At 38.8% G+C, this 27,439-nt stretch overlaps 1 protein-coding gene across 6 annotated transcripts in view; it reads right to left on the bottom strand.

Moving 5' to 3' along the window:
- kcnma1a (potassium large conductance calcium-activated channel, subfamily M, alpha member 1a) overlaps positions 1-27,439 on the bottom strand; it is a 199,379-nt gene that overhangs the window by 32,393 nt on the left and 139,547 nt on the right. For 4 of the 6 annotated variants that reach the window (XM_066679537.1, XM_066679539.1, XM_066679538.1 and 1 more), the window contains exons 10-18: positions 24,095-24,205; positions 23,843-23,948; positions 23,101-23,183; positions 22,377-22,446; positions 21,963-22,118; positions 17,432-17,541; positions 17,060-17,128; positions 12,690-12,776; positions 11,864-11,940 (exon numbers count right to left, since the gene is read on the bottom strand). In XM_066679537.1, the coding sequence (XP_066535634.1) occupies positions 11,864-11,940; positions 12,690-12,776; positions 17,060-17,128; positions 17,432-17,541; positions 21,963-22,118; positions 22,377-22,446; positions 23,101-23,183; positions 23,843-23,948; positions 24,095-24,205 (869 nt within the window). Of the gene's footprint in view, positions 1-5,932; positions 6,107-10,159; positions 10,169-11,863; positions 11,941-12,689; positions 12,777-15,664; positions 15,677-17,059; positions 17,129-17,431; positions 17,542-21,962; positions 22,119-22,376; positions 22,447-23,100; positions 23,184-23,842; positions 23,949-24,094; positions 24,206-27,439 lie in introns of all 6 variants that reach the window. The other 2 variants (XM_066679541.1, XM_066679542.1) reach the window with 2 other exon arrangements.

Below are 27,439 nucleotides of genomic sequence, written 5' to 3'. Positions count from 1 at the left end.
GCGCTAAACCGTGGGATATCTAAATATGGCTCGACCCAAATTAATATAGTCACATATCATTTTGAATATGTGCATTACTGTTATTAATAATATTGTAATTAGTGTTACATGCAATTAACACATTTTCAAAAATGTAAAAGTAGTAAAATACATAAGCATAGAGAATACATAGAGCACTACCGCATCCAACTCAAGCAGTACTTGCTAAACATTCTGAGCAATCGATAATAAGAAAAATGCAGATAATTTTATGAAAAAAAATTTCATCTTAAATATAAATTTCATTTATTTTGGTTTTTCCAATGTACATCAAGGGCACGCTTTGTTTGAGAGGGAGAGATTTTGCATATTTGTATAGGGTTTTGAACAAGCCTTTTTCAGGTGTCCTGTTTTTACTGGAGTAATGACGCCATCTGCTGCTAAGTTCAGCGCAATACAAGCACAAAACTGAAACTGAACATGTGCGCTTTTTATGAGCTTCAGAACATTACTAGCTTTTAAATCATCTCTCACAAGGATATAGTGCTCTTTATCCAGCATCTGGGTTTCGTGTGGGTTTCCTCCATCAGCACCTGACCTTTCCCCCGCACATGTTTTAAAGTAACAGAGCTGAGAGCCATTTGGATGCATCTGAATACAGTCCAGCGCTGAACTGTCATCACAGCCTCCTATCAATCTCCAGTCGTCTACTGAGAGCTAAAGATGGCAGCTTTGTAGCTTTATACTTCAGGGGGCAAAATCACAAAAAGTACAAAAGCATAGCAGACAGGTTACATGAGGAGAGCTAGATGAGTGGAACAGAGGAGGAGGAGGAGGAATGTGGAAAACAGAGGAGCAGACTTACGTGATCTGACATATCCGTTATACTTATATTTGGCTGAAGAGGGTGCAGAGACAAATGAGAGGTTACAAACAGGGACAGACGGAGGGAAGGGAGGAGGAAGAGAAAGAGAGAAAGAAAGAGAATGAAGGTGAGAAACAGTACACAGACACAGAGAGCACAGATCAGATGAAAATAAGGCTTTTAAGGTTTAAATGAAGTAGCATTTAAACTGAATTGAAAAGAACGAGCAATGGTGAAACCAAGATGCCCATATTGATAATGATGATGCTTACAATGGTAAAAATGTAAAGGAACAAAAGAGAAAGAGATGAGAAATGAATGAAGATTAAATTTGACCAGTGTTTTCTTTCTGACAGCAAGCAGTACATTTTGGAGAATCAAATTTCACACTCTTGCACCACATACTGTTACTAACCCCATATCCCCAGGGTTCAACAATATTGCCCGCATGCCCCGAGGCAAGTAAAACATGATGTTTGGTCAAGAGCACAATCATGGCTCTTGCTGGGCAAGTTCATGTATGGGTGTGGTGCAAAATAATTTGAATAACATAACAGGCAACTAATTCAGTTAACAACATTGTTCAATGAGAAATGTTGTCAGAGTGAAATGTAAATGTGCAGGAAAATGTTAGCATACAGTGAAAACTAAGTAAAAGAACTACACCTTTTAGAAAAGTGTCACAGCAACTTTTTACATTTTACGTATAGCAGTGAGAAAAGCGTTGAGACCGTCTGGACCACTGGTCATATGCATACCATGAATGAACACTGAAGCCAATTCCAAGTTACCTAAGTTAGCTACAACAGCACAATTAGTTATCATACAACAAAGATCTATAACTGAAAGAGCAAAAGACCTTTTGATCAAAAATATATTTAAATTTTAAGTCAAGGTGAATTTGCTTATTTAACAAAAGAAAAATAAGTCAAATGAAACTATTCTGATATGTCTAATGTGTGCTTAGTTTTATTTGAAAGATTTGCTCAGGACTGTCGAAATATGGTTCAGAATTTATTTACAGTCCCTTCCTCATCAAACAAGTTTGAGGAAAAATGTAACGTGGAATCCTATAGACAAGCACTGCCCAAAGTGTGGCCTGCATCATAAAATTTCACAAACATTTTAAACTCAAAATATGCTCTGTAGTTAAGTACAATTTTAAAACACTATTTTTTCTATAAAAACAGAATTTATGGCCATGGTTTGGCACTTCCTAGGGGAAAAAAAAGTTAGGTCCACCTTCTATAGACCCCACTAACCTTATACAAATCCTCAAAACAGCATTTAGGTGTAATGTCTAGTTATATAAAGCAAAAATAGCCCTGATTGTCCAATACTCCCCACACCACAGATCTCCAAGAGAAAAGGAAGGAGGAAAAAAGAGGTAAACACTTAAGCGAAAAGCATATTTGATAAATGAATACTGATTTCACTCTTTTCTAATTCGTATAAAATTTACTCTGTAAGGATGATGACCATGTGATCCAGTGAACCATATTACACCCAGCATGTAGCTGACAGTGGACTTTTATTTGCTGCCAGCAGGGACTGAATTTTTCTTGCGCCTCATCATTAATGAATTATGAAGGATCATATGTGTCTGTAATGTACTTTCATATAACCTGCCATGACAATAAATATTATGATAAGTAACAAAAATTTAAAGCCTTAATGCAAATTTTGTTTCTTTAAACTAATGAATATCAACTATATATATTTAAAGAATACAGTTTAGACTGTCAATCAAAGTGGCAGCACATTATTTACAGCCAGTAAAAGGAATTTTGAGGTCACATCTATGATATGAAATTTTGATCTGAACTCTTACTACTGGATCAATAAAAAAAAATAAATGAGTTGATATTTCACATGGCAAACTTAACATTACTATTGACCTCATAGTACTTGATGCACCCTTCAGTTATTAACTGTAGCATGTATATAACTGACATTTTGATTCAAATGTTTGTAGTTTTTAAAGCTGGCCTACGAATACTGTGGCCAAAACAATATACTTATCATCACCAGCAGATGCTCATCTAGAAGTGTTATTGGTGTAGAAGCTCACAGCACAGATCAAAGATGATTGTGATTGGTTAGACTCCTCCTTTATCGTTGCAACCTTCTGTGTTAGTATCAGGCCAGTGCCATTAGTAGAACATTGTAATGAAGATTAAAACAAATTCATCACGCAGATCTACTAGTTACAGGATGATTCAACAGTGTTTAAAGAGTGAAAACTACACTGATGCTTGATGACTCACTGTGATATAGGTAGGTAAACACAGTGCTGAGCACCTCACAGTCGCCTGCGCTGTGCCCTGCTGTGCTCTGTATCCAGAACCAGCTCCTGCTTTAGAGACGTAGTATCTGACGGAGTAAAGGTCATGGTGCAGGCCCAGGGCAGGGCCATGACTCAAGAGCTCAGGCAGGGGCCCACGCCAGCCCTGGCATCTGTCGCCTGTGATCTGAGGGTGCAGGACGAGCAAGCAGCCGCTGTGGCTAGCATCTGTCCCGAGCGGGCGGAGGGGGGTGGCGGTAGGACCATGCTCCTGCCTGCTGGTAAGGAACTGTCAGGCCGAGTTTGCTGACGCACCAGCAGCGCTGGGGAAAATGAAAATGCAAACATAATTTCCGTGTCAGGCCGCATAAGGGCCGGCTCAGCTGAGGTCGGCCCTGCAAGGAGCGGACAGAAGAATCCACTCTTCAGGGCCGCCCCACCCAGCCCTGCCCCGGCTTCCCAAACAGCTGGCTGTGGGTGGGTTGGGGGGCATAGAAAGAAAAAAAACATATGCCCCCAAGAGCAGAAAAGAAGCCCCTGACCGCTGCCTGCCTCTTCTTTCCCCAAGAATGGCTACTGTTGTTTACAAAACAGCAATGGTCCCCATTCCTGAAGCTCTCTTATGTCCAAAACAGGAATTAATGCCCTCTGAGATGTGGAGCGCATTTTAGACTCCTTAAATCTGCCGTAATGAGAGGATACGTCTCGGCAGGTAGAGCAGAGGGACCGTAATTGTCACCGTAACTTACAGCTGCAGCGGCTAAGCCACTAGCAGCGTGCGCGTGCCTCCTGCGGTTTGCGCTGTTCACTGGTATCAAACACCTCTTAATGGTGTGCTGAGCTCTGCAGCTGTAATGACGGCTAGACCATTCCCAGTTCCCTGTCAAATGCTCTTTGGGCTCTGGCTGCAGTGAATGGTAAAAGAGATGCAGTTGTTTACCTCTCATGCATCTCATTTTCATACTAATAATTCTTTATCTGGTTCTGGCATGGAAAAACATTAGCATCTAGATGGAATGTGTGAAACAATGTAAGGAGCAGCAGGGCAGATTGGAGAAGGCTCTAAAGATGCAACGCTGCCTGTCTAGGACAGAGCAACTTTAGTGCCGTGCGCTTCACACATTGCACAGAATTACTGCAATGGGGGAAAAAAAAGGATGTACTAAGACAGAAAAAGGATTTCCTGAAATCCAACAAGGGATGATGGGGCGAGGGGAGATCAGTAACAATGTAATGGCCAGTAATTGGTATCCAGGGATATCACCCCCGACCAAAACACAAGACACAAAGCCAAACTCATCATAGCGTGTTTGACACTAATCTAACAGGATGTGGAGAGCGGTCGGAGAGCGGTGCAAAGGAAATGTGATTGTCTGAACTGACCCCTGCTTTGATAAGCAGCCTATGCTACTGCCAGGACTAACTGGCAGACACTTGAGTATTTCACATCTGCTGGGGCTTAATGAGGAGGCTTCTGAACAGCACTGTGTGCTGCGCACAGCTAACTGTGTCCGTCATCTGACTCCTTCCAACAGACCCAATCACTGCTGTCTCAATTGAGTTTCTGCCATTGGATCTCCTTTTAACTTTTACATTGAGCTAGACAGTCCCACTGTGGAATACAAGGCATTAAATAAAGGACATTGACTTTTCCCTTCTCCTGGTGTTGGCGAAGAGTAAAGCATTGAGTGGGGAGTGGATCTGATCCCTTGGAAGAGCAAAGTGTACTCTGTTTTCCTGCTTGATTGTGGACTTCGTTAAAGGGAAATCTTAGAGGGGATTTTTTTTATTATTATTTCAGCTTGTGGAAACGGTAAAGGCATAATGGCCTATGGTTATTAGATGACTGTCCAAGAATAGGAGCACAGAGACATTTCAGTGTGTACATACTCTTCAACTAAGCTCTTTATGACTATTCACCATGAGTAAAGATTCTTTGAAAAAAATATGAGGTGATATATGGAGAAAAACAAAATCATGGCATTGTGAGTTTTCTCTTACTGAGTAAATGAAATGTAGGGATAATCAGCTAAGACATGGTTATAAAATGTACAAATGGAGATTATATTAGAACATCACTCAATGAACAAATTATCAGCAGGATCTTTACAAATGGACAGAGATCTACATACTGGATAACATTCCTATCAGTGTCCCCAAAGATATGACTTCAATATGTATAAGAAAATACATTCTTATAAAGAAATGATCCCAGGTCTTTGTTGCTGCTTTGTAGGGGGAAAAAGTTAAAGACATTGTATTGTCCTCAACCTGAAGAACCATCAAAAACCATTAAACATCACAGTCACATCATCAATATCAACAAATAATACATTTCATGGCAAATATCTATCAATCTTTTATTAATGAAAAACGGAACATACCTTTATTGAACAAATACCATTTAAACCTACTTTGTAGTTGTTAACATCAAACAGTGAACCGTGTCAGCACCAGCAATGCACAGGTGCTCCACTAAAAAAAAACATAGCATGCGCCAACACAGTCCTACCACCTAGTGCGGCACCACCACAGAGAAGCCACAACACTACCACTACCACCAGACCACTTTACAGAAAATTATACTCATCAGTATACCACCACACCCAGCAAAACACACCAACAACAAAGCCACGCATAGGGAAACAATGTAGGCACAGAACTGGAAAAAATCAAATAAAAAAATGAACAAAAATAACAAAAAACAAAACCAAAAAAACAAAACAAAAGCACAGCACATGGAGGACATCACAAACACAATTCACAGACGTGAAAGAACAGTGTGGTTTGGCGATCAAACTTACAGGCACGTAAACTGGTTGAGCAATCATGAACAGAGACAGAAGAAAGTGGGAAGGCCCTCTGAAGGCTGTCCATGTTACTATGTACACTGCCTGACATGCACGAGCAGTCGCGCTCAGAGCGCCCGCAATCAAAACAACATGCCAGTTTCATTCGCTTGTAGACGGACATCTTGGCTACAGTCATGTATTGGATGAGAGGAGAGGAGAAGCAGCAGGTTAATGGCAAGGAAAAAAAAAAGAGTTCATCAACCAGGGATGTCTGAAGGTAACTTTTTTTTTGTTTGTTTTTTTTTAATAAATAAAGGAACAGAAAGTGAAGCCTTAGAAGCAAGCTCTCACAGGCTTGACCCATCTGTGGGAGATGAACATAGATCTCCTGCTCAGTCAGCTACTGCATGTGAAACTCCACATTTCAGACGTGGTGAAAAAAGATTTAGAGAGGCCAAATTCACTACAAGACTTGGAGATTTCTGACAGACAACTTATTTATTGCTTTTTTTAGCAGGAAACAGACATCTCACCAGGGTCAAGCTGTGCCCTAAGGCTGATTATGTCATAAAAGGTCAAGAGGTCAGAAATGACAGTAGGATCAGTGGGGTAAGGGGCAGAGGGTTCTCAGGCAGAGAGGGATGGGTGAATGCTTTCGGCAGCAAAATTTGCTACATCAACAGTATCCTCTAAAGGAGAGGATCACATACCTGTATCCCATCATGCAGCAGCAGGGCCCTGTCAGTTGCATCACACTACAGCCTCTACTAAGGGGCATCAGGCATCAGGCTCTTTCTTGGACCCTAAAGCCACCCCCCCACACACACACACACCCCACCCCGCCCTAAGTGGACTGAGCAGGAGATTTGGGCAAAATTTCATGAAGAAGTGATAAGGTATGGAAATGCTGTTGCATTAAACACGGCACATTGGTGGAACAGCCACTGATTAAAAGGATTAAAAGATGAAGCGTAAAATTATTGTTTTTTTTTCTATTGTTTTTTTCCATCAATGAGATGGTGGGTTCATGTAAAAACATAAATCTTCTTGTTATGATAATTTCCCAACCTGCTTTAGAATTAAACTGTCTTGACTACTGTGTCTAGCAATTCAAATTTAAAAATATAAAATGCATTCATTTCCTGGACACACAAATCCAAAACATGTTTTGTGGCTTAGTTTTTATATAAGGACCATATTATTTGGGAAATAAATGGTGTATTTTGAAACATATGTAAATAATTGTACCTATTACATGAAATTGAGGGGCCTTTTTGAAATTATTCTGTAATAATGTGTGTAATAACATTTGCATACTAAACCAAGTGTCTATATTTAAAAATATATAATAAATAAATAAATAAATAAATAAATAAATAATTCATGTGGGAATCTATATGGGAGAGTACGTATATGTACACCTTGGGGGAGTGTTGGTGAGAGGCTACAACAGTATTTGTTAACTGTTATCCGGGCTACATATAAAAAGTAAAAAAATAAATAAAGAAAAAATAAACAAACAGTCCCTGGTACTCTTTCTCCTGGTGCTGCCATTTCAGTAGACCATAATCAAGTCTGGCACCCGGTCTACAGGGAAAATCCTGCTTTTCTGACTTCCATCTGAGGACATGAGCCTAAATTAAGAGGCCAATTTCAGTAATATGTCAGTGAGAGAATAGGGTATGTTAGCCTCAGGGACTGTTTTTTTCCCCATCGGATCATGCATAAGAGCAGAAATTAGGGATCATAAGCATGCAGAGAGAGGTGGCTGCAGTCTCAGCACTGCATTGGAGGCTAGTCAACTGTTTGCAGGACAGAAACAGTTCAAGGCAGTGCCCTGTCGTGCAGCAGTGGGGCTGAGACTTCAATGTCATGCTGAAATCTGTCACTTCAGAGATTTGAGGTTGACATTCATCAAAGCATACATCATGTGGATATGTTAGTCAGAGAGAGACATGGAGAGAGGAGGAGGACACACAAGACAACATGACGATGTGAGTGACTTAACGCAGTTACACACAGACCCTAACTGAAGCCTCTAAAATGCCAGAACCAAATTTAGCAAGAATGCTGCCAGCATTCATGTCTGATAACAACTACCCTTCAAAGATTTAATAAGATTCACACACTACAAAACCAAGAACACCAAATAACATACATGTATGATCGGAGAGGGGCACTACCTGGAATTATTAATGCGGTAACAGAGCCATTTGTATAACACACAAATGTAAAGGCAATAAATACCACCAAATTATATACTACATATTACACCTACAGTATATACTATATAAGTAAATGACTTCAAATCACCAAAGCACAGGTAGCACATGTCTTCAAATAAAGAAGACAACTAAGGGAGTGTTTAAAAAAAGTGAGGAAACAAAACAACATTCTACAGGGAGACTTATAAAAGAAAGGCAAGTGACAAGTGAGAAAAATTCTTCGATTCACACCAAACTAACCCTCCTGCTGACAGCATTCTTGCTAAATAGGTTCAGGAAGACCTTAATGCTCCATTTCTACTCTTAGCTCATCTAAAGAGCTATTCCGCCATCTAGAGGCCACTTACTGTACACCAGCTAGGCAAACCGTAATCCACCACGACACCGATAAGGAGAGGTATTCTTATCACTGGCAGTGAGTAAAAAAGGGCCCACATAAGGAACAGAATTGAAATGCAGAGCTGGATCATTTCAATTCGCAGAGTAAGGATGAGAGCTATGTGTTGCAGAGAAGCTGGCCAGGGCCTGGGCAGTGGGGCCGGAGGGACTGTGAAAGCAAGGGGAACCACATTGTTTTGATTGTGTTTTGGAGACAATGCTCGTTAAGTCTAAGAATCTGAAAAACTTCCCACAGGACACTTTCCGCTTTCTGAAAACACAGCATCTTGCAAAAAACTGCCTCTGACTGTGAGGGGGATGGACAGAGATGGATTTTTTCCTTCCTCTGGGCTCTTATATGTCCATGAATAGTGTTACCAGTATCAATCTGCTTGACATTTTGGATTGTCACCACATTCATTTCGGGTGTGGTTTTTGTAGTGGGGCTGGGACACCAGGGATTTGGGACGAATTTAGACTGAGAATATGATATGCTATAAAGTCCAATGGGTGTTGACTTGATTCTAAAGTTTTCAACTGACCCATCCATGCTCTTACCACAAATGTGTTCTTTCATAATTTTGCTAAGTTAATGCAGCTTTACAGAACATAGGCAAAAGTTTCTTCAAGTTTAATGAAAAATTCTAAATCAAAACACTTTATTTATGAATTTGTCAAAACACCTTATGGTGCTTTTCCATCTGCTTTTCAGATTGATGCAACTCAACTTGGCACTTGCTTTTTTCTGGTTGTTTTTCCACTAGCACAGCTCCCCAAAAAAATGAAGCCAGTGATGTCGCAAAGCCCTGCATCTAACGGTAATTGTGGACTTTGAAAACCACAACGGCACTGGTCTCTAATCAGCACTGTAACATTTAGTACCCACTCAGCTCGCTTCGTACCAGGTGCAAGCAGGGACTAAAAAAGTACCCGGTTCCAGGGATTAGATCCCAGATTTGGCTAGCGGAAAGCAAAACAGCCAAGCCAAGTTAAGTCAGTTTCATGCCGTAGAAAAATTATTTGAGATAGTCTTTTTAATGACATATGAAGTTTATTCATGTACTAAATGTACATCGGTAAATAAACTACAACACCACAATTCTAATAATGTAGAAATTCAATAATTAACATATTATACCATTATTAAGCGTGATTAAATGTTTTCATTAGCCTGAATGGGTTTTGCCAGTGTTTTTATAAAGTTTGTCCAATGACCTGAAGAAAGAAGCAATACATTTATGGGGTGGAGCATGGAATACTTAGTTGTTTAATGTGTCCATGAGTTTTTTGTTTTGCTTTCAATAAAACTAAAGGACTCATTGTTCATTTGGAGGAAAGCACAGGGTCTGGGATGTGCTCTGGAAAGTGGTGGGGACTGTCTCTGGACTGTAGTCTGCTGAATTACTGTCTGGGCTCAGGACAGTGTCAAGATGAGAGGCGTGGGGAGGATGCAGCAGCTAGACTGTAACATGCAACATAGATATATATATATATATATACTATCAGAGAGAGAGAGCGAGAGAAAGAGGGAGAGAGAGAGAGAGAGAGTGAGAGAAAGAGAGAGAGAGAGAGAGAGAGAGAGAGAGACAGACAGTTACACTGCACTCTGGGCCACAGGAAACCCGTTTTTACTCACAATGTATCACTACCAGTGAGGGGTTTAAATAAAGAGGCATATTCCAGGGCAGCAAGGAAAGAAATACATCAAAAAGTCTGTCAATGGTTATAAAAGAAAATGAAAAAGGAAAAAAGAACACAAACTTCCATTACACAATGGGAAATGTCATGGATCTTTCAGTGAGGAAGATTTAAAAGTGCCTTTTTGGAACTGAAAACATTAGTAAATTGAAAAAAAAAAATGCAACAAAAAAAACCCCAAAACAAATTAAGTAGCTTGGTCAGAGTGTAGTACCTGCCTTATTCAGTTTCTAGCCACCAATATCAGGCCCTATTTTAGGATGATTGAAAAACAAAAGACCCAAATACTCAGTGTTTTTAAACCCTATTTGGAAATTTAGAGGCTTCATTGTTATCCTTGTCCTGTTTTGCTGAATTATTCATCCTGTGGCTAACTGGTTGGGACAAGTGCTTATGTAGGTCAGGTAATAATGTATTATTCTAACATTTATGTTAATGCTTCCTTTGTTTAAGCATAAATATCCTTTCATGCAAATATATTTAACTGGCCACACTTGGGTTTCTAAACTGAGATGTCACTATGTGATCATCATTAATAAGCTAAGTGGAATTAATTTAATGAAATACCTGCAAAGTTGCATACCTACTCAGTCTGTGTCTAATGATCCACGCTGCAATAAATGCTGACAATGAGTCTAACAGTCATCAGCCTGAGTTCCTACACTGAGCAATGTGAATCTTCATGACTATCCTCTTTCTACTTCAGTGCTCTCCTGTCAGAATGTGTTGTGGCTATGGTGAGGCAGTGGGAGATGACAGTGGCGAGTCTGAGCAGCGCTAGCACCGGGCTATATGGGTAAACAGGGTGGATATGATTAGTAAAATGATCGCAGGGCCAAAAGTGTGATTGTGTTGTGTTGTGTGTGTGTGTGTGAGAGAGAGAGAGAGAGAGAGAGAGAGAGAGAGAGAGAGAGAGAGAGAGAGACGAGGGTGGGCTGAGGCTTTTTGCCTTTTGTTTTTCCACCTGACTTGTGCCATCATTTCAGCATCTCTCCCACTGATGCTAGCGTGGGCTGACAGCCTCTCTCTTCAGCCTCGCTAATCACGTCATTGCCTCTTCCCATCTCTATTTCTCTCTGTCTCCTTTTCCCTCTCACAGCATCATTAGCATGTTGATGACTAGCTGTCTTGTTTTTTCTGCAGCACCCCCACCCTACCGTCATTACTCATTGACCCTTCAACTCCACACCCCCCAGACCCTTCTTGCTCACTTACTTAACGTATGTCGCACTAGCTTTTCTGCCTAGTTGTAAACTTTTCTGGCATCATTCAGAGCTCTGCTTAAAGCTCTTAATGTTCACGTCATGTAAGAATCTCTCTGACCATTTGCTTTAGCAGAATTTACTATCAGTATCTTGTGTGTATTTTACATTGCACATGAGGCACTGAATAGAAAAGGCTGGAAAAATAGCTTCCTAGCCTTTACCAAAATAAAAAACTTTTAAACAAAATGTGCAATGAAGAAACATGAACATAAAAACAGGCAAAATAACATTTCTTCTCAAACATAAAAGATAACTGTAATAGGTAAAACAGCATAAAGTAAACTAAGTAGTATCACAGATCCTGTAAAGAACATTAGATTAAATCCTGTAGAAAGACATTGAAATGTGGGGGCAGTGGCATGGCTTGGTATACTTACGTCTCTTGCAGCCACATTTTTTTATCCTTTTGGGATCTGTGATGTCATCATGACAAGCTTTGCAGTAGAAAAATGCTCTGAGAGAAAAACAGTATAAAAATGGCGTTTCTTCATTAAGTACATAGAGAAAACGGGTATTATGTCACTATATTAGCAGAGAAAGATATTACGGATACACAGTATATGCACAGTTTTAACATAATTTGCCAAATAAGTGAATGAAACATTTGCCAACAGTCCACAACATGAGTAATTACAACTGGCTATTTAATGGCGCATGCACACTTATTAATACTGGACATATTCTGGGTGCTAAAATCTTTATGAAATTATTAAACGTTATGATTTTTTAAATAAGTTAATTATGATTTTAGGATTTGATTTTTATTAAATGCTTAAGCTCTCGTGCGGCACAGTGGTACAACAGGGAAAGTTGCTCCAGGATCCTTAGGTTGTGGGTTCAAACCCTGCCTTGGGTCACTGTCTGAGGGGAGTTTGGTGTGTTCTCCCCACGTGTGCATGGGTTTCCTACCACATTCCAAAACCAATCCAAAAGTGGATAGGTTATTCAAATAAGTCCAGTGTGAAGGAATGCGGGATTGTGTGGTGCCTTGTGATGGATTGGCGCCCCATCCTGGGTGTGTTCCTGCCTTATGCCTAGTGATTCACAGTAGGCTCTGGACCCACTGTGACCCTAAACAGGATGAATCGTTTAAATATCAATGAATAAATTAATGAATAATTATCTGTGATCGTTATTCAGCCTGAAAAACTGATGCATCCGTCTATCAAAATTCAGTGAGAAGTCTGATTAGGACAAGAATACCTTTTGACCTCTTTGGCGTCACTGGCAATAAAGAATCCCAAGGTTCCCTCCTGCATCTTAACATGGTTGCCAGGGTTGATCAAAATACTGTTCAGTCAGAAAGAAGATCGAACTTGTTAACAGAAAACAAATAAAGCTTGCAGAGGAAACACTCTAATCAAGAGGAATGGTACACACGTTTCTCAGCCCTTCAGCGAATACTAATGGGCCAAAAGAGCCTCTACACTGCACTGCCACTGATTCTGTTGACCACGGAAATGTATACATATTTATATTATTTTTCTTTGATCTGCTGGTAGGATGGGGAGCTAATGCGTTTGTGCACATAGAAATATCACTGTAGGTTAAGCTTGTTCCAGCCCTTGTTTTCATATCCAAAAGAAATAAAGAAAAATACACAATAGCACATCTGGTGAATTTTAATTCTTTTCTAATGGTTGTTTCAAGTTGGCCTGTGGGATGAAATAAAAGAAAGAATTAAAATTGCTTTCATGGGGTGGTTTCAGATAGAAAATTCTGATTGATAGATCAAATGAAACAAATGGTCAGAAGGTTTTTCTTCCATAAAGCCGTGTTTATATATTTTAGCACTAAGGAGTGAAATGTTTGGGAATGACCAGGCCTTTTAGAGATGCACCTTGAGACCCAAGAGTAAGCCAAGGCATGCTCTAGAATGGGCTGGACCCGAGTCTGCACAGCTGTTTCTAACACTGCAGAACATCTGACAGAAGAGCAGCTATGAGCTCCTGACTTTATGTCAAGTAGGCCTGGACTCATACACTCAACATCCAAAGGTATGTACATGCAGAATTATTCTCTTTTGATTAAACAGTGCAATTGCTGTTGTATCAGAAATGTCAATCTAACTCATCTTTCTTGTACAGTACACTGTTAATCTACTTTAGACTGAACTCATCAACATGTACATTTCTCCAAATGTATGAGTCATACAGCAGCCCATTCCAAACAATATCATTCATTCATTACGGTAGGTAAGTGCTAGTGAAGACAGTCAACGTCTCAATATGAGCTCCCACTGTGGTAGGGAAATTCCAAAGTTTCTAATCCAATAGTCCTGCCAAAGGTTTGTGCTTATTTCAAGAAGAGTATTAGAAGTCAATGTGGAAGTTCAGTAGCGATGACAGAGCCACTACTGAGCCACTGTATCATTCCCCGTTAATTAGACAGAGACGGGACGACACAACACAGTCATCAATGCTTGCCTTCAGATAGGAGTCATCAATGAGTTGAGTGGTGACTGTAACATTGGACAGACATCCAGCCTGGCCAGAACAGCAAGGCCCCAGAGCCCAGATGAAAGGGAGAGTGAAAGCTGGGGACTACAGCCCACTAATGCATTACAGCCACATTAGACCAAGCGATATTCTACAGTCTTAAATGTGCATGCGGGTATATGAGCAAGTATAGATATAGTGTTGTCAAAGCTTTCCTCTGGGCTCCATAAACAACCATGTTCTCAGAAATAAAAAAACAAAAAGAGGGGGATTTAATCCATCATAAAGCAACAGACAACTTTATTATCAAAGAAAGAAGCTGTTAACCTTTTACCTAAAATCCTATGGAGAAAATCATACATACATATATATATATATATATATATATATATATATATATAAAAATTTGGAGCTTTATATGGTTAAATTCCCCATTCCCACTTTATATCAAGCAGCACATTCTGCATGCTGTTCAAAAAGATGACAGAGTAAACAGACTGACTCATTCACCAACATATCTATACACGTTGCTCCCCAAATCTGAGATTTTTCAAAATTCTTGGCTTTAAAATGGAACTGGAGCCCAAGTGGAATGCACTCAGTGGGTTCCAATCTCTTGACCAGACCAGTAAAGGCTGATTAAACCTCATATTATGGGAAACAAGGCAAGCATCACATGTGTCACGTGACAAAGAGTGTTCAGGCATGCAGTTACCAAGAGTTTCACAACCAACAGCACATCTATAGAGAGAGAGAGCAGGTGCAGCCACCGCACAGCGGCACGTAGATGCAAACTGTTGCAGTAACTTCTGTGCAGTTGGATTGTTGTATAGAACACCAAACTGACAGGAAGTGACCTCACTTCATAAACATCTACTCAGAGACGCACAGGCAATAGGGTACATGATGAGTGACAGATCCATAAGACACACACTGAGACACGCACACACTCACCCAAGCATACTCCTATTTTACTTACAAACATTGCAAAAAGACTGGTGCAACACGCTCACACACGCACAGACTCGCACACACTCGACACGCACACACTCGACACACACGCACATGCACATGTGATAAGGTGTTAAGAGTGGCAATGACAGTTAAAGAAAGATGGCTGTTATGGACAGTGGCCTTATTTAGAAAGAATAACTGTATAGCTTGTTGATTATTTACAATATATGATGCCACATGGGTTTCTATGTCCAAATTCCCAACTAAATCAAAGGCACTAATTAAAAATGTTTATAGTGCTGTCTTCATAGATGGTCAAGGTGCTATATGACCATTGAATCATTAGAGCACTTTCTTCTGTGTGTCACAACATGCTCTTGGTTACGTGAGAAGAAACTTTAAAAACATGAAGTACTGTTCGGATGGAAAAACTGAGACCCAAAAATGTAGATAGGACTTATTAGTTTGAGCAGATATTTGCACAGCTGATGGACACTGAAAAAGAATTCAGGTGGGGGAATTAAAAAAAAAAGATATAGAAAAAATAGAAACCAGAATACATGAAGATGGTACATACAGCACAGACAAAGAAACAAGTGACTCAAATGATAAATAGCTACTGTTTCTGCCTGCAAAGAAGTTAGTGCATTAAGCACAAGGATCACAATAAGAAAGTAAGAGATTTGGCCAGATTTGAGAAGGGGGGGTGGGTACAATATCCTTAAGTTTTTTCCGACAGATGGAGGATCTAAAATGTGGAGGGGTAAGATAATGAAGAGGGCATACCGCTTTCTGCTTCTGCAAACAACAAGAAAACATTACAAATCACACATGTATTACATATAATGCCATGGACTTAAAAAAGGAAGTGGTGTTTCAAGTGTCAGTTATATTTGTGCCACAATTAAGCTTGTTCTAGAAGTAAGACTACTGAACACTAGTCTAAGACTAGAGGGCAAAACAATTATTTAATCCATTAACCATGTCACTGGGCACAAGTATAAATAGCTACATATTCTATATCGCAAATCCAGGAAACATAAAAAGTATGCATATTTATCTTTAAAAGGATAAAAGTGTGTTGTGCCCTCTGTATGTTTTGCGCAATAACAACAAAATCAAGACGAGTGATCACAACTCAACACTCTTGTGGCATGTCACCAATATACACCAACTGCTTTAAGACAGTTGGCAGGTGAAATAAAAGTCCTCTGCTTTCACTTCAGATGAAGCACAGTACATGTACTGAAACAAAAAACTGGACAAAAAAGCTAATCTTACATTATTGTGCAGGCTAAACTGATAAACTAAATAAATACTGCAATAAACCTACATCCTGCAGATATGTAGGCATATCTGTGAAAGTATATTAAAAAAAGTCAAGTTGTTCTTTTAGGATTTGAACAGTGTGTTCTAGGGGTGCAAAAGCTTTAAAAAAAAATAAAAAGACTGTGCCAGAAACCAAAACTATGAAATTGACTGTTCAGACCACACACTACAAGTGATCAAGGCCAATTGGAACTCGTTTTATTAAATATTCAGGTTTGTGTGTTGTTGTCTTTTTTCAGGCCTTTGCGTTTAACGCCACACTTATTAGTTACTGTGAAATACATCAAATGCATTAGTAAGAGTTATACAAAACATCTGAAGACAGGTTGTGGATGTAGGAAGGGTGGTGGGATTTGGCAAGTTGAGGTTACTGAGACAGAGTACTTCATGTTATTAGTTCTCATGGTTCAGTTAACAAAATGTAACAAGAGTGCTATTGATGGGAGGCCATTTACTGCAGGAGTAAAGCCTTCATCAATAGATCACAGCGAGTTTGAGCAGATGTCATGGCTCTATCGCATCACATTGACTCATACATACAGTCATCAGCATCTGTTTTTACAGTGAGGGTTGCAACCAGTGAAACGTCCTCCAATGATCTAAACAATAATGCAGTGTTCTGTGGACTGTAACATGCTGCAATGAGTTCAATTCCCAACCATGTTATGGTGAAAATTGTTCTTCTATGTTACATTTATTTTTTTTTAACAATTGTAGACTGATTTTTTAAATCCAAATTATTTGTAAGTAAATTTTGGTAAACTGTGGACCAGTGAGGGACCCAACTGCTTTGCCCCTCTTTGGTCAAGTAAATGTGCTGTGAATATTCAGGAGGACCAAAGGGGGACAAACCTGCTTTCCCTTTGTTCGGACTTGTACTCAATAGCGATCAACAACAATTTCAGCTTCACATAGCACAGCCTGAAATGCAGACAAAAAAATAATAATTATAAAAATCAATACAGTTAACCTTGTATCAAATGCAATAGCTGTTCTAAAACTAAATATGCATTTAACCATGATACATTATAAATAATAAAGGCAATTATTTAAAAATTAATTATTTAAAAAGTATAACATCTGACAAATATGAAAAAATACAATTCTTTTAATATAGTTTTCTGAAAACTAAAGATTTATGATCTCAGTTTTGTGCCACATGCTCTAATATGAAACAAAAAACTGAAATATGAATCAGGGATGTATAGAAAAAGGCTTACTTACTCACAAACTGTAGGAAAGGAAAGCCCCACAAAGGCACTGGACAAATACTCTGTATACATTTCATTGGCCACGCCCTCCAGATAATATTTCTGCCACGTGTCTTCTTCAATCTATACAGCATTGAAAATGGGTACAGGAGTCAGCCTCACACATCCACTCTATATTAACGATATTCACACATTAAACACAAATCAAACCACAAAATTCAAACATATAAAAAGAAACAATATTATAAAAAGGAAAACAAATAATAAATCCTATTAAATTAATTATTACACTAGTATACCTTAGTATGAAAACTCTAACCTAAGCCACACAGATATGCTCAATCCCAACTAATGCCCTATTAAACTGCACACGTATTCTTGTGATAACTAAAACCAGTCTTCAGGGATATTAACCCGGCAGATGAATTGTGTAATTGGTACATCACAAGCTACATGTCTGGGTGCATTATTATTGTACTACAACTAAAACAGATGTTAAATATATAACAATAAATCTTCGAACAGTTTAGGAATCACATTTTTAGACCCTATTTGAAATTTATTTTCATGTAATTATTACAGGTCTGGTGACTCTTCCTTAAGGTGATTTCTGGCTAATTGTAACCTGGCCTTTTGGTTCTTGAAGCTTATATCTTTTAATAAACTTTCAAACAATGCATTTGCACATTCTGGTACAGAGAAGTAGGCATATGACAGAGTCTAAAAGTGTCCAACAGTAAGCAGGGGGAATGATTTGTATAGTACAGAGTATTAATCTGTATATGTGCTGAGATTTGGCTTCTTCATCACTCCCTATATACACGTGTGAGAGGAGCTGGGCAAGGTGTGCTTTGATAAACCATAGCGCCATTAGGCAAACCCTCAGCCGTTTCTTTTCCATCTCCAAGCCAGTATCTGTCTGACAGCCGGGCTGAGCAAGGCTTTCAAAGCTTAACTCCTAAAGGGAGCTCCACCTGTCTTGGCTGGGCTGAGAGCAGCCCACTTTTTTGGGGCGAGCGTCTTTAAGGACTGCACTAATAGGAAGGCTCTTGTCATCCAGCCCTGAAGAGATGGCAGGAATTTACTTAGGGCTTCCTAAATTACCTCACACATTTTTGTCAGGCCTGTCAGGCTGGATGTAAATGCTACAGGCATGAGCTTTTCCAGCGACGGAACAATAATTTTTCTTGAGTTGTTTCAGAAAGCAGGGGGAACACTGTCTGATCGTCAGCATGCAAAAATTGTGCACAAGTCTTGACAAAAGAGTAATGTTTCAGCTGAACCCTTCTTTTGTTCAGTTCTTAGTTAGTTAATGGTCTTTCCAAAGGTCTTATAAGTAATAAAAATGCTATCACCAGCACAGTAATATTTTAAAGTATTAGTTTACACGTGTGTGTGTGTGTGTGTGTGTGTTTGCGTGCCTTTGTATGTGTGTGTGTGTCTCATTAACACCTCGCTGTGCCCTTCTAGTTAGTCTTCCAAGTGCCCACTCAAATCAGCCCTGATTCCAGACAACAGAGCAGTCTATTCTAGCCCTTCTGCTTGAGCGAATCGGAAGAGACAGATTGGTGACGTACTCTCACACATTGTCCTGTTGGGCTTTCACTGAGGAGTGTAATGTGCCACTGCTGACCTATTTTTTCTAATTGCCTTCTTAATTAACGCAATGTGTTTAGTTGAATGACAAAGGCAGTGGAAAGTGACTTCTCAAGGAATGTTGTTTCCTCAGTTGCTCCCAACAAAGAATGCAGGCAGGATGAGTTTAGTTGCATTACACATAAAACTTTAGCAACGTTTCTGACTGTGTTTTTGCCAATTAAAATTAAAGAAGGGCATTTTATGATTATAGGGCATTTGTATATTTCAGTGACTGCAAAATGGTTTGTTGTAGCCTGCATTTTCACTTTTACTTGTAATAAATCTTTTTTGGCAGCTGGAGAGCACAGGCTTTGCACTGTAAATGCAAATATTACACCACAATTGCCTCTGTCACTCCATCATCAGATCCAAAGGATATTGGTTTAAATATAACATTTCGGTCTTGTGTGTAGGTTTAAAACTACAGAGTCAACTTGCAGAATCATATGGGCACAGACTTGCAAACGTGGTCACAGTGTACTATGGACAAGCTCCCTTATAGGCGACGGTTTTCTCCTTGTTATGCTTTAACATGTTAAGTGACAAAAACAAAAAGATATTTTACTTTAAACGTAGTTGAAATGACAAGATTGTTTAGAGCAATACTTGAACAAATTTTACATGGGAAAGTAGGGTAATGTCATTTGAAAATGTTATTTGCTTGTGATTTTAGTGGAAGCTTGGAAGCTTAAACAAAGTCATTGTTTATTATTGTACTGCAAGTGTATTATTTTACAACATGGTTTTAAAAAATGTTCTAGCTAATGACAATGAGAACTTCAGACTGCAGAGCAGTGATTAGGTTAAACAATTTAATTTAATGTATATTATTAAAGCAGTATGTATGTTGAGTATTCACTGCTATCTCAATCATTGACACAGACTTCTTATCCTCTGTAAATCAGATTATAGTCATCCTGTGTTAAAAATGCATTACCCAACTTCCCCATGGAATACTAACATCAGAGTAGTACTTAGGCACATAAAAGAACAGTCAGTTCAACTGATCAGCGAATATAAAACAAAACGTTTTCATATTCAAAACGACAGCCACTAAACAATAGCCTAATTTTAGTGTTCAAAGCGTATTGCAAACAGTAGCTGAGCTAATGCTGACCTCAGTTTCATGCTCAGTGACTGGCTAGAAAGATTTAGAGGAGCACTTTGATGGTCAAGAAGCTCTAGGGCATACTGTTTGAATTTAGGTCTGTATGTTTGAGGGAGAGGTCCTTTTCGTTAAGAGCTGGAAAGTGTGTGCATGTCTGTTGCACTCTGGCATGGGTGGTCTTGGTCCTGTCTCCAGTGATTTTATGAGTGGAGTGATGTACCCTGCAGATGTTTCCACACATACCACATTTTAACAGTCACTATAGAGTTATTCCTCATTTTTCTATGACATGAGAATGTTTCTCTCAAAGAGAAAAGCGCCGCCTAAATGTTAAAAGCCTGCACTTAGTCCAAAAATCAAAGCCAATATTTTAGCCCCTTCTGGAATAGGAAATAAATTTCAACATCTCTCCACAGATGCACAATACAATCGTTCTCCACATGAAACAGCCTCTCCTCGACTGAGACTGACCCCAAAATCCTCTTCCATAAACCCCAAAGTTTATAATAAACACCAAGATTATAATAAAAAAATGTTTAATCTCTGCATAATTGATCAGCCTAATTCACATGAACAGTGAATTAACAAGACAAAATATGTAAGATCTTGGTTTATATACCAAAAAGTTAGAATTCACTTTTACATCACTACCAGATTTTTTTAACTGTACTTTTATTGAAATAATCTTTGTTCTGTTTGCTGTATGTGAAAGGATCAGTTTTACTAGTTAATTTTTTTAAGTTGGTGACAGCATCAAGAGTTTGTATTACAGAACGTATTACATGAAGAAGTTATGAATAACCTGTTTGTTGTCTGATACCTTGTTTAACAATTCAGACATTTTCAGGCAACATTTTGGCCTTAAACATGTAGTTATAAAATTCATCCACGGTTGAGAAGGAACTGCAGTGTACCTGCAGAAATTGTTGTAAATAGTAAATAAAATGTTTATCTATGTTGTAAATATTGGAAGCCCTGATAACCAACATCATAAAAGATGAGAAGACATTTTACCTTGCAATGCACAGTTTGATTGCATCTAAACAACTGCATTCTATAGAAATGTAAAAATATTCATGGAACATAAAGCTATGCTTATCATACTATGGCCCCTTTAAGACATTTTATGACCTTTAATTTATTCAATTAAATTTAAGACATTTTAAAGACCTGCAGATACCCTGGAACACATTCATTCATTCCAAAACTCTCAGCCATTCATTCTGAATCCACAAATCCGCAGCCCAGCTGGAGACAGGCTTGTGTGATTCAGCTCTCTGTCATAGATGCCACTGCACTATTTTGATCAGATGTTTTCTCGTCCATTAGGATGCTTCCTGTGACAGAGCTGTGTGTAAGCGGATGTGTATGTGCAGCTCAGGCAGTCTGGCTTATTTGGACTATAAATACAGATTGCTTTGGGGCGCTGCTCGTTGACTATGGAACAGACACATGGTTCACATTTCCCCACTATATCAGCACGCAGGGGGACGGTAAATTCAAGACGAGAAAAACCACTAATTTACATTCGCGCCTCCGCAGTGCCATTGACTCATATAAATTACCTCATAATGGTGACAGCATTGCTGTGTTGCTGTCCTGAGCGTGTCCCAAATGAGACGGCGGGGCTCAGGAGATGATTTACATCGCAGCATAATGGCCCCAGTGATTGAGCTGCAGTGGGAAAAGACTGGGAGGCTGATTCTACTGTCTAGGGCTGAGGAAGGATGGCTGTGAGTTTTTTTTTTTCCCCCATTTTTTTTTTTAAATCAGAGCCAGTAAACAGAGCTGACAGTACCTTGATGAATGACCTCATGGAGAAGAGGTTGGCCAGCATGGTGGACAGGCCCTGTGCCAGGCAGCTCTGGGCAATGAAGCCCGCCTTCAGCTCAGCCAGGCAGATCGCATCATCACCCTCCTTCCAGTTCCAGCTGGGAATGTTTAGCAGATGGGCCTAAACACACAAGGACAGGACAATATGGAATTCAAGAAAGTCTCCTTCTGTGAAGCCTTGCAATCATTTTACTGAGAAAATTCTCATTTCCATTAGGTTTAAAAGAGGAATGTACAGCATGTGTCTCCATTTGAGAAACACAATGTGATCAATTACAAGGCCATGGATAATTTAACCACTGCGTAAAATACAAAACACAGTCATGTAATTACACTGCTTACCATTAGGCTAGAGACACTGGTGAAAATGAATTGTTACCTTGTTGTGGTACTGCAACATTTGAGTGATTATTCTAATCTTTGGATGGTAATTCTTAATTGATATGACTCTGTAACAAAAAAAGAAATTCATGTGAGTGAGTGATCCAAGCTAAACTGAATTAACCTTCCATTTCAACAGTGAGGTGAAAGTTGGACCGGGACATTCTTGAACTGCTGTTTCTCCCTTTCCAAGATGGTAAAAAGTAGGTGAGGAATTTATTTGCATATGAAGCTGTTTTATGCAACATTAGGTCTTTATAAGAGGAGGGTGTTGAAGGGCTCTCGCATTCCAGTCTAAAACAAATATTTGCTTTTCCAAGCATGTCAGGGCTGGATGGAAAGCCTGCACATGGTTAGAACGAAGTGAAAAATGGGTGCCCCAACTGGCCATGCCCTCCCAGATTAGATTTAACCAACTTGGAAAGGAACAAATTAGTCTCAGGTCTTTTCATCTGGATCCAGATAAAACATGAGCTTCTAGGCATTTAGCAGAGCTCAATACAGGCCTTTCTGAGCATTTCATTCACATGTTCTTTTCACTGCAGATGGGCCTGAGAGACCACTACAGTCCAAATATTGCTGAGGCCCTCCCATAAGCAAGATATTCCCACATATATCAAAAAATAGACCATGTTTTTCAATGAGTACACACAAAACTTGCAAAAGAGTAATTGGTTAATGGTAGCTAATTGCAAATTCAAAACCATGGTAAAGAAACTGACCTCATTATATTGGAGGCATCTTCAGCATCAGGGTCTGCACAGTATTTATTTGCAAGAATCAAGCATGCATCTGCTGACTCAATCTGTATTGTCAGTGATGAAATAACACAAAGGCCAGAGATAAATATCAAACAAGCACGTATGTTTCTGAAAGAATCTGTTAAATATGTACAGGTTATAATTTAGCAGGTTATGACTAATTTAAATTGTCACCCATGCCACTTAAGAGCTAAATGTGAACACATCTTCAATGAAATGGGGTGAACGACAATAGAGTTAAATAATAATAATAATAATAATTACAACTCTCATCATCACTACCTTTTAAACATATGGATTTATTTTGTAAAGTAGAAGAATTCATTACATGAAAAAATGATATATATTTCATTGTTTTTACAGACACATATATATGTGTGTGTGTGTGTGTGTGTGTGTGTGTGTGTGTGTGTGTGTATATGAGCCTTCTTTAACCAAATTGTTTTAAAAAACCAGGCCAGAAGTTTTTAAATATTTTATACAATTATGTATTAATAAAATGAGAGAATATCATTTAATTTAAAATTGTATATTTACAAACTAGAATTTTGCAGAAAAACTTCACAGAACACAGCTCCTTCTGGACGGTTATGAGCACCCTCTAGTGTTCAAATAAGTAGAAAGACGTACCAGTTTTCCACACTAGTAATCCTCGTGTGTTAACTGTCTTTTATTTAAAGAGAGGGGGGTGGGGGGACATTACCTTGACCCTAGCCAGATCATGAGGGTTTAGAACAGATCCTTGGTAGAATTCCACCTGAGTGAAATGACGTTTGAACAAGGCTTCCAGCTCAAGATTAGGGGAAATACTACAGAAGAGATATAAACAGAGGGAATATCTTTTCAGACAAGCACATATTTGATTTTTGTCTAGATAAGTGTCTAGTCCTATACCATATACCAATATACTTTTTTGCCAGAAGGGTTTACACTAAAAGACCAGATATGTACTTACTTATGGAGAAAAACAATTTCTACATTGACATCATCCCTGTCCTTGTGTAGGAAGTCTTTAAGGAAATTGGATACACTTTCAAGTGTGATATGACCACAGACCACTATATGCCTGCAAAGGGGAAAACACAGCTTAAAAGCGCAAAATGAAACAAAATAAAACATAATATTTTGCTAAGAACACAGTCATAATAAACTTAAAAATAGCTTCAGACAACAATATAGGACTAAAGTTTTAAACCTTTTTTGCTTTGCCAAATGCTCTTATTATTCTTATCTATAAACATGGTCTAGCACATCATGAAAATATTAAGTCATGCTTTGTTCTCACTAGATAATATTCAGTTCAGTCATATACATTATAATTTGATTTGTCAGATACTCTTGAGTGTAATGCATCTCTAAAGCCAAACCACCCTCTTGGGGAAATGCATGTTGACAGAGACCTGTACACCAATGCAAAGTGACTTGCTAAGAAGCCTCTCAAATGTTCTCTGGTCTGTGGCTGTTAAGAATTCTAACCATGACTTCAGGATTTCTGGCGTCTCTTTGGACACATGCTGCATTATATTTTAAGGATATTCCAGATGCAACAGAAACTTGATTTCAGAGCTAAGCTGGACTGGAAGTGAGGTCGTGGCCTTCTGGGGTTTGTTTGCCCACTGTTGCCACACTTGGATTTGGTCATATACACAGCCTTTGAGCTCTACAGCAAATTACATGTATTTGACCCAAAGTCAGTTAAAGAGGTAGGAAGAGCAAGGAACTTCAGTTTAAGGCTTCCACTCATGTCTAGTTGTTCATGTCATTAGCCAATATTGCCTGCAATGAATGCTGTCATGTATGACTGGTCAAAGTCCTGCCCTACAAGTATACAATTTACAGAACAAAGAGAGGCCCTGCAGCTCTTAAGGATTTCAGTCTGTTGTTTCACTTCTGACAAAATAATGGCTACTTGTGATGTGGTGTACTCTTGCTTCTTAGAAGCCAATCTCTAAAGGCAAACTTCAAAAACGGAATGAGCACAGTCTCCAAAAAAACCTTCGGGAAAATCAGAGAACAATAACAGTGCTTTATTTGTTAACCAAATTTCCATGCACAAGGTTGAGCAGCCAGCTCAAATCCCTTATTGGATCTCTTCAGAGCTGTTGTGGTCGAACTCCGAGGATCTATGAGCACACTCAATCATCAGCCTAAACCCACTAGCTCCCCCTCTCCAAGGAATTAACATAACCTTACATTTGGACAAAGAATACACATTTGTATTCATTGTTAACTGTAACTGTGTTTGTATTCTCAGGTGTGAGCTTGCTTTTGCTATTTTATTTTGCCCTTTCTTTTTTGTGCCCAGCAAACTCAGTAAGGCTTAAACACAGTGGACAAATGTGCTTTTGTTGCAGTCATGTCTGGATGCTATTGAACATAATGTTCTTCACAGATCTTGCCTCTATCCCTGCAAGTATTTTAATGAGCAGTGGTAATTACATGCTTGGCTGTCCTGAAATGAGAGGACTCTGCTTGGTTGATGGTTTTAGGAGAACCATGCCATGCTTCACAGAAGAATGATGGGATGAAGCCCACATTATTCATGTTTTCCTATTCCAAAACACTCTCTTTGGAAGTTCAACTAAATCCGACAGATTTGTGTGACAATGATAGCCCATTTTTACTGTGTTACAGATCTACAGAGTTTCCGGCTTTGTGTCAGACATACTGTCTCCATGTCTTTTTCAGTGACTGTGCTACTGATTGTATTTCACCACCATGGATATGATACTGAGGATGAAATACAGCAAAGGCATGTGGGAGCGCATTAAGTAAGCCTGATGACATTAAAGGCTGTCAAAGACCTTTATCCCCTATGCTAAATCTACAGTAGCCTCAAGAGGGTGGTGCATCTCCTATTGCACAAGAATAATGGAATTATGTACATTATCTAAATTAACTTTCAAACAATTTTCAGATAGAACACACTACATTGCATCAAATAGGGAAGTGACAATTAAAATAACTAACAACTTATAGAACCCAACAGATATGCTAATTCTGTAAAGCTGACATTAATTGAGCCCTTCCAATGAAAAACATATATTAGCCACTTCCACTTTTATTTGTACTACTGGCTTCTTAGCAGTGAAAGTGAACTATTTTCTAGCATGAACACACATTCATTCAATTTCTGTACCAACTTTGTCCTTTCCAGTGTCATGGTGTTTATGGAGCCTACCACTAGACACAAGGCAGGAACACACCCTGGACAGGCCACCAGCCCATCACAGGGTATTACACACTTGGAGACAATCACACACTTGTACTTATAGACTGTCTTGAAAAAAACAATCCGCACACCACCATGTGTTTTTGGAATGGGAGCACCAAGAGAAAACCCACACAGACACAGGGAGAACACACCCAGTTCCTTACTGTGTAGCCCATGAACAAACATGTAAAAATATAGCCTTATAAACATAATAAATGCTTTAGTGAGATTTGAATAAATAAAGGGCATCAAACCATTTCTTTTAGGTTTAAAATGTTTTTGACAAAAAATCTAATATATGTTTCTTTGTTGAAAGGGCTCAAGTATAAACAGCAAAAAATTTGATTACCGATAATATCAGGTGATATCATTTATTATGTTAAGTTATGAAACAGAAAATATCAAAGACTACAAGGCAAATTGTCTTATATTAAAGTGCATGGCAAATTAATAATGGTTTATCCTTCACTGTAAATTACAGATTTTGGAATTAAAAGCTATTATTCTGACAGTGAAGATATTTTAATTCTTTTTTTTTTTTCTTAACAAGAGGCGTTTGATTTTTACAGTGTAAAACAATCACAGTTAAATCCATAAGTACTGAATATCATTTGATATTATCAGTCAAGTGATATATTGGTCAGGCCCTAGTACAATTTCATAGTGAAATTAATCAAAGATTCAAAAACATTAGTGAAAGTGAATTAACTAAAGTAAAATTTGAACAGTAACACAACACTTTACAAAGAACAACACACAGTGGAGAGAACACTTGGATTTACAATAAAATGTTATACACTGTAAAATGGGAAAAAAATAAACAAACAAAAACAAACTTGTCAAGCAAATGCACAAGGGCAAGCATGCACTGTGAAACATGCAAAGAAACCCCATTTTAAACATGGAAATCAAACCAAAAGCAACAAAGAATGAAAAATTAGGACCAAAAGCTCGAACATCAGCATCAGCAGCGACACCATCTTTACTGCTCTAATCCTTAAATTGGTCAAAACCTGAACATCCACTAGGAATGTCCTGATACTGCATACAGTAAATGCATAAACTGACTGCAACTTCAGGAAGAAG

This window comes from Hoplias malabaricus, chromosome 8 (genome assembly GCF_029633855.1).
Source record: "Hoplias malabaricus isolate fHopMal1 chromosome 8, fHopMal1.hap1, whole genome shotgun sequence".
In the NCBI taxonomy this organism is placed as follows: domain Eukaryota; kingdom Metazoa; phylum Chordata; class Actinopteri; order Characiformes; family Erythrinidae; genus Hoplias; species Hoplias malabaricus.
Note: the sequence above shows the minus strand (reverse complement) of the source record. Positions and strands in the feature narration are given on the sequence as shown.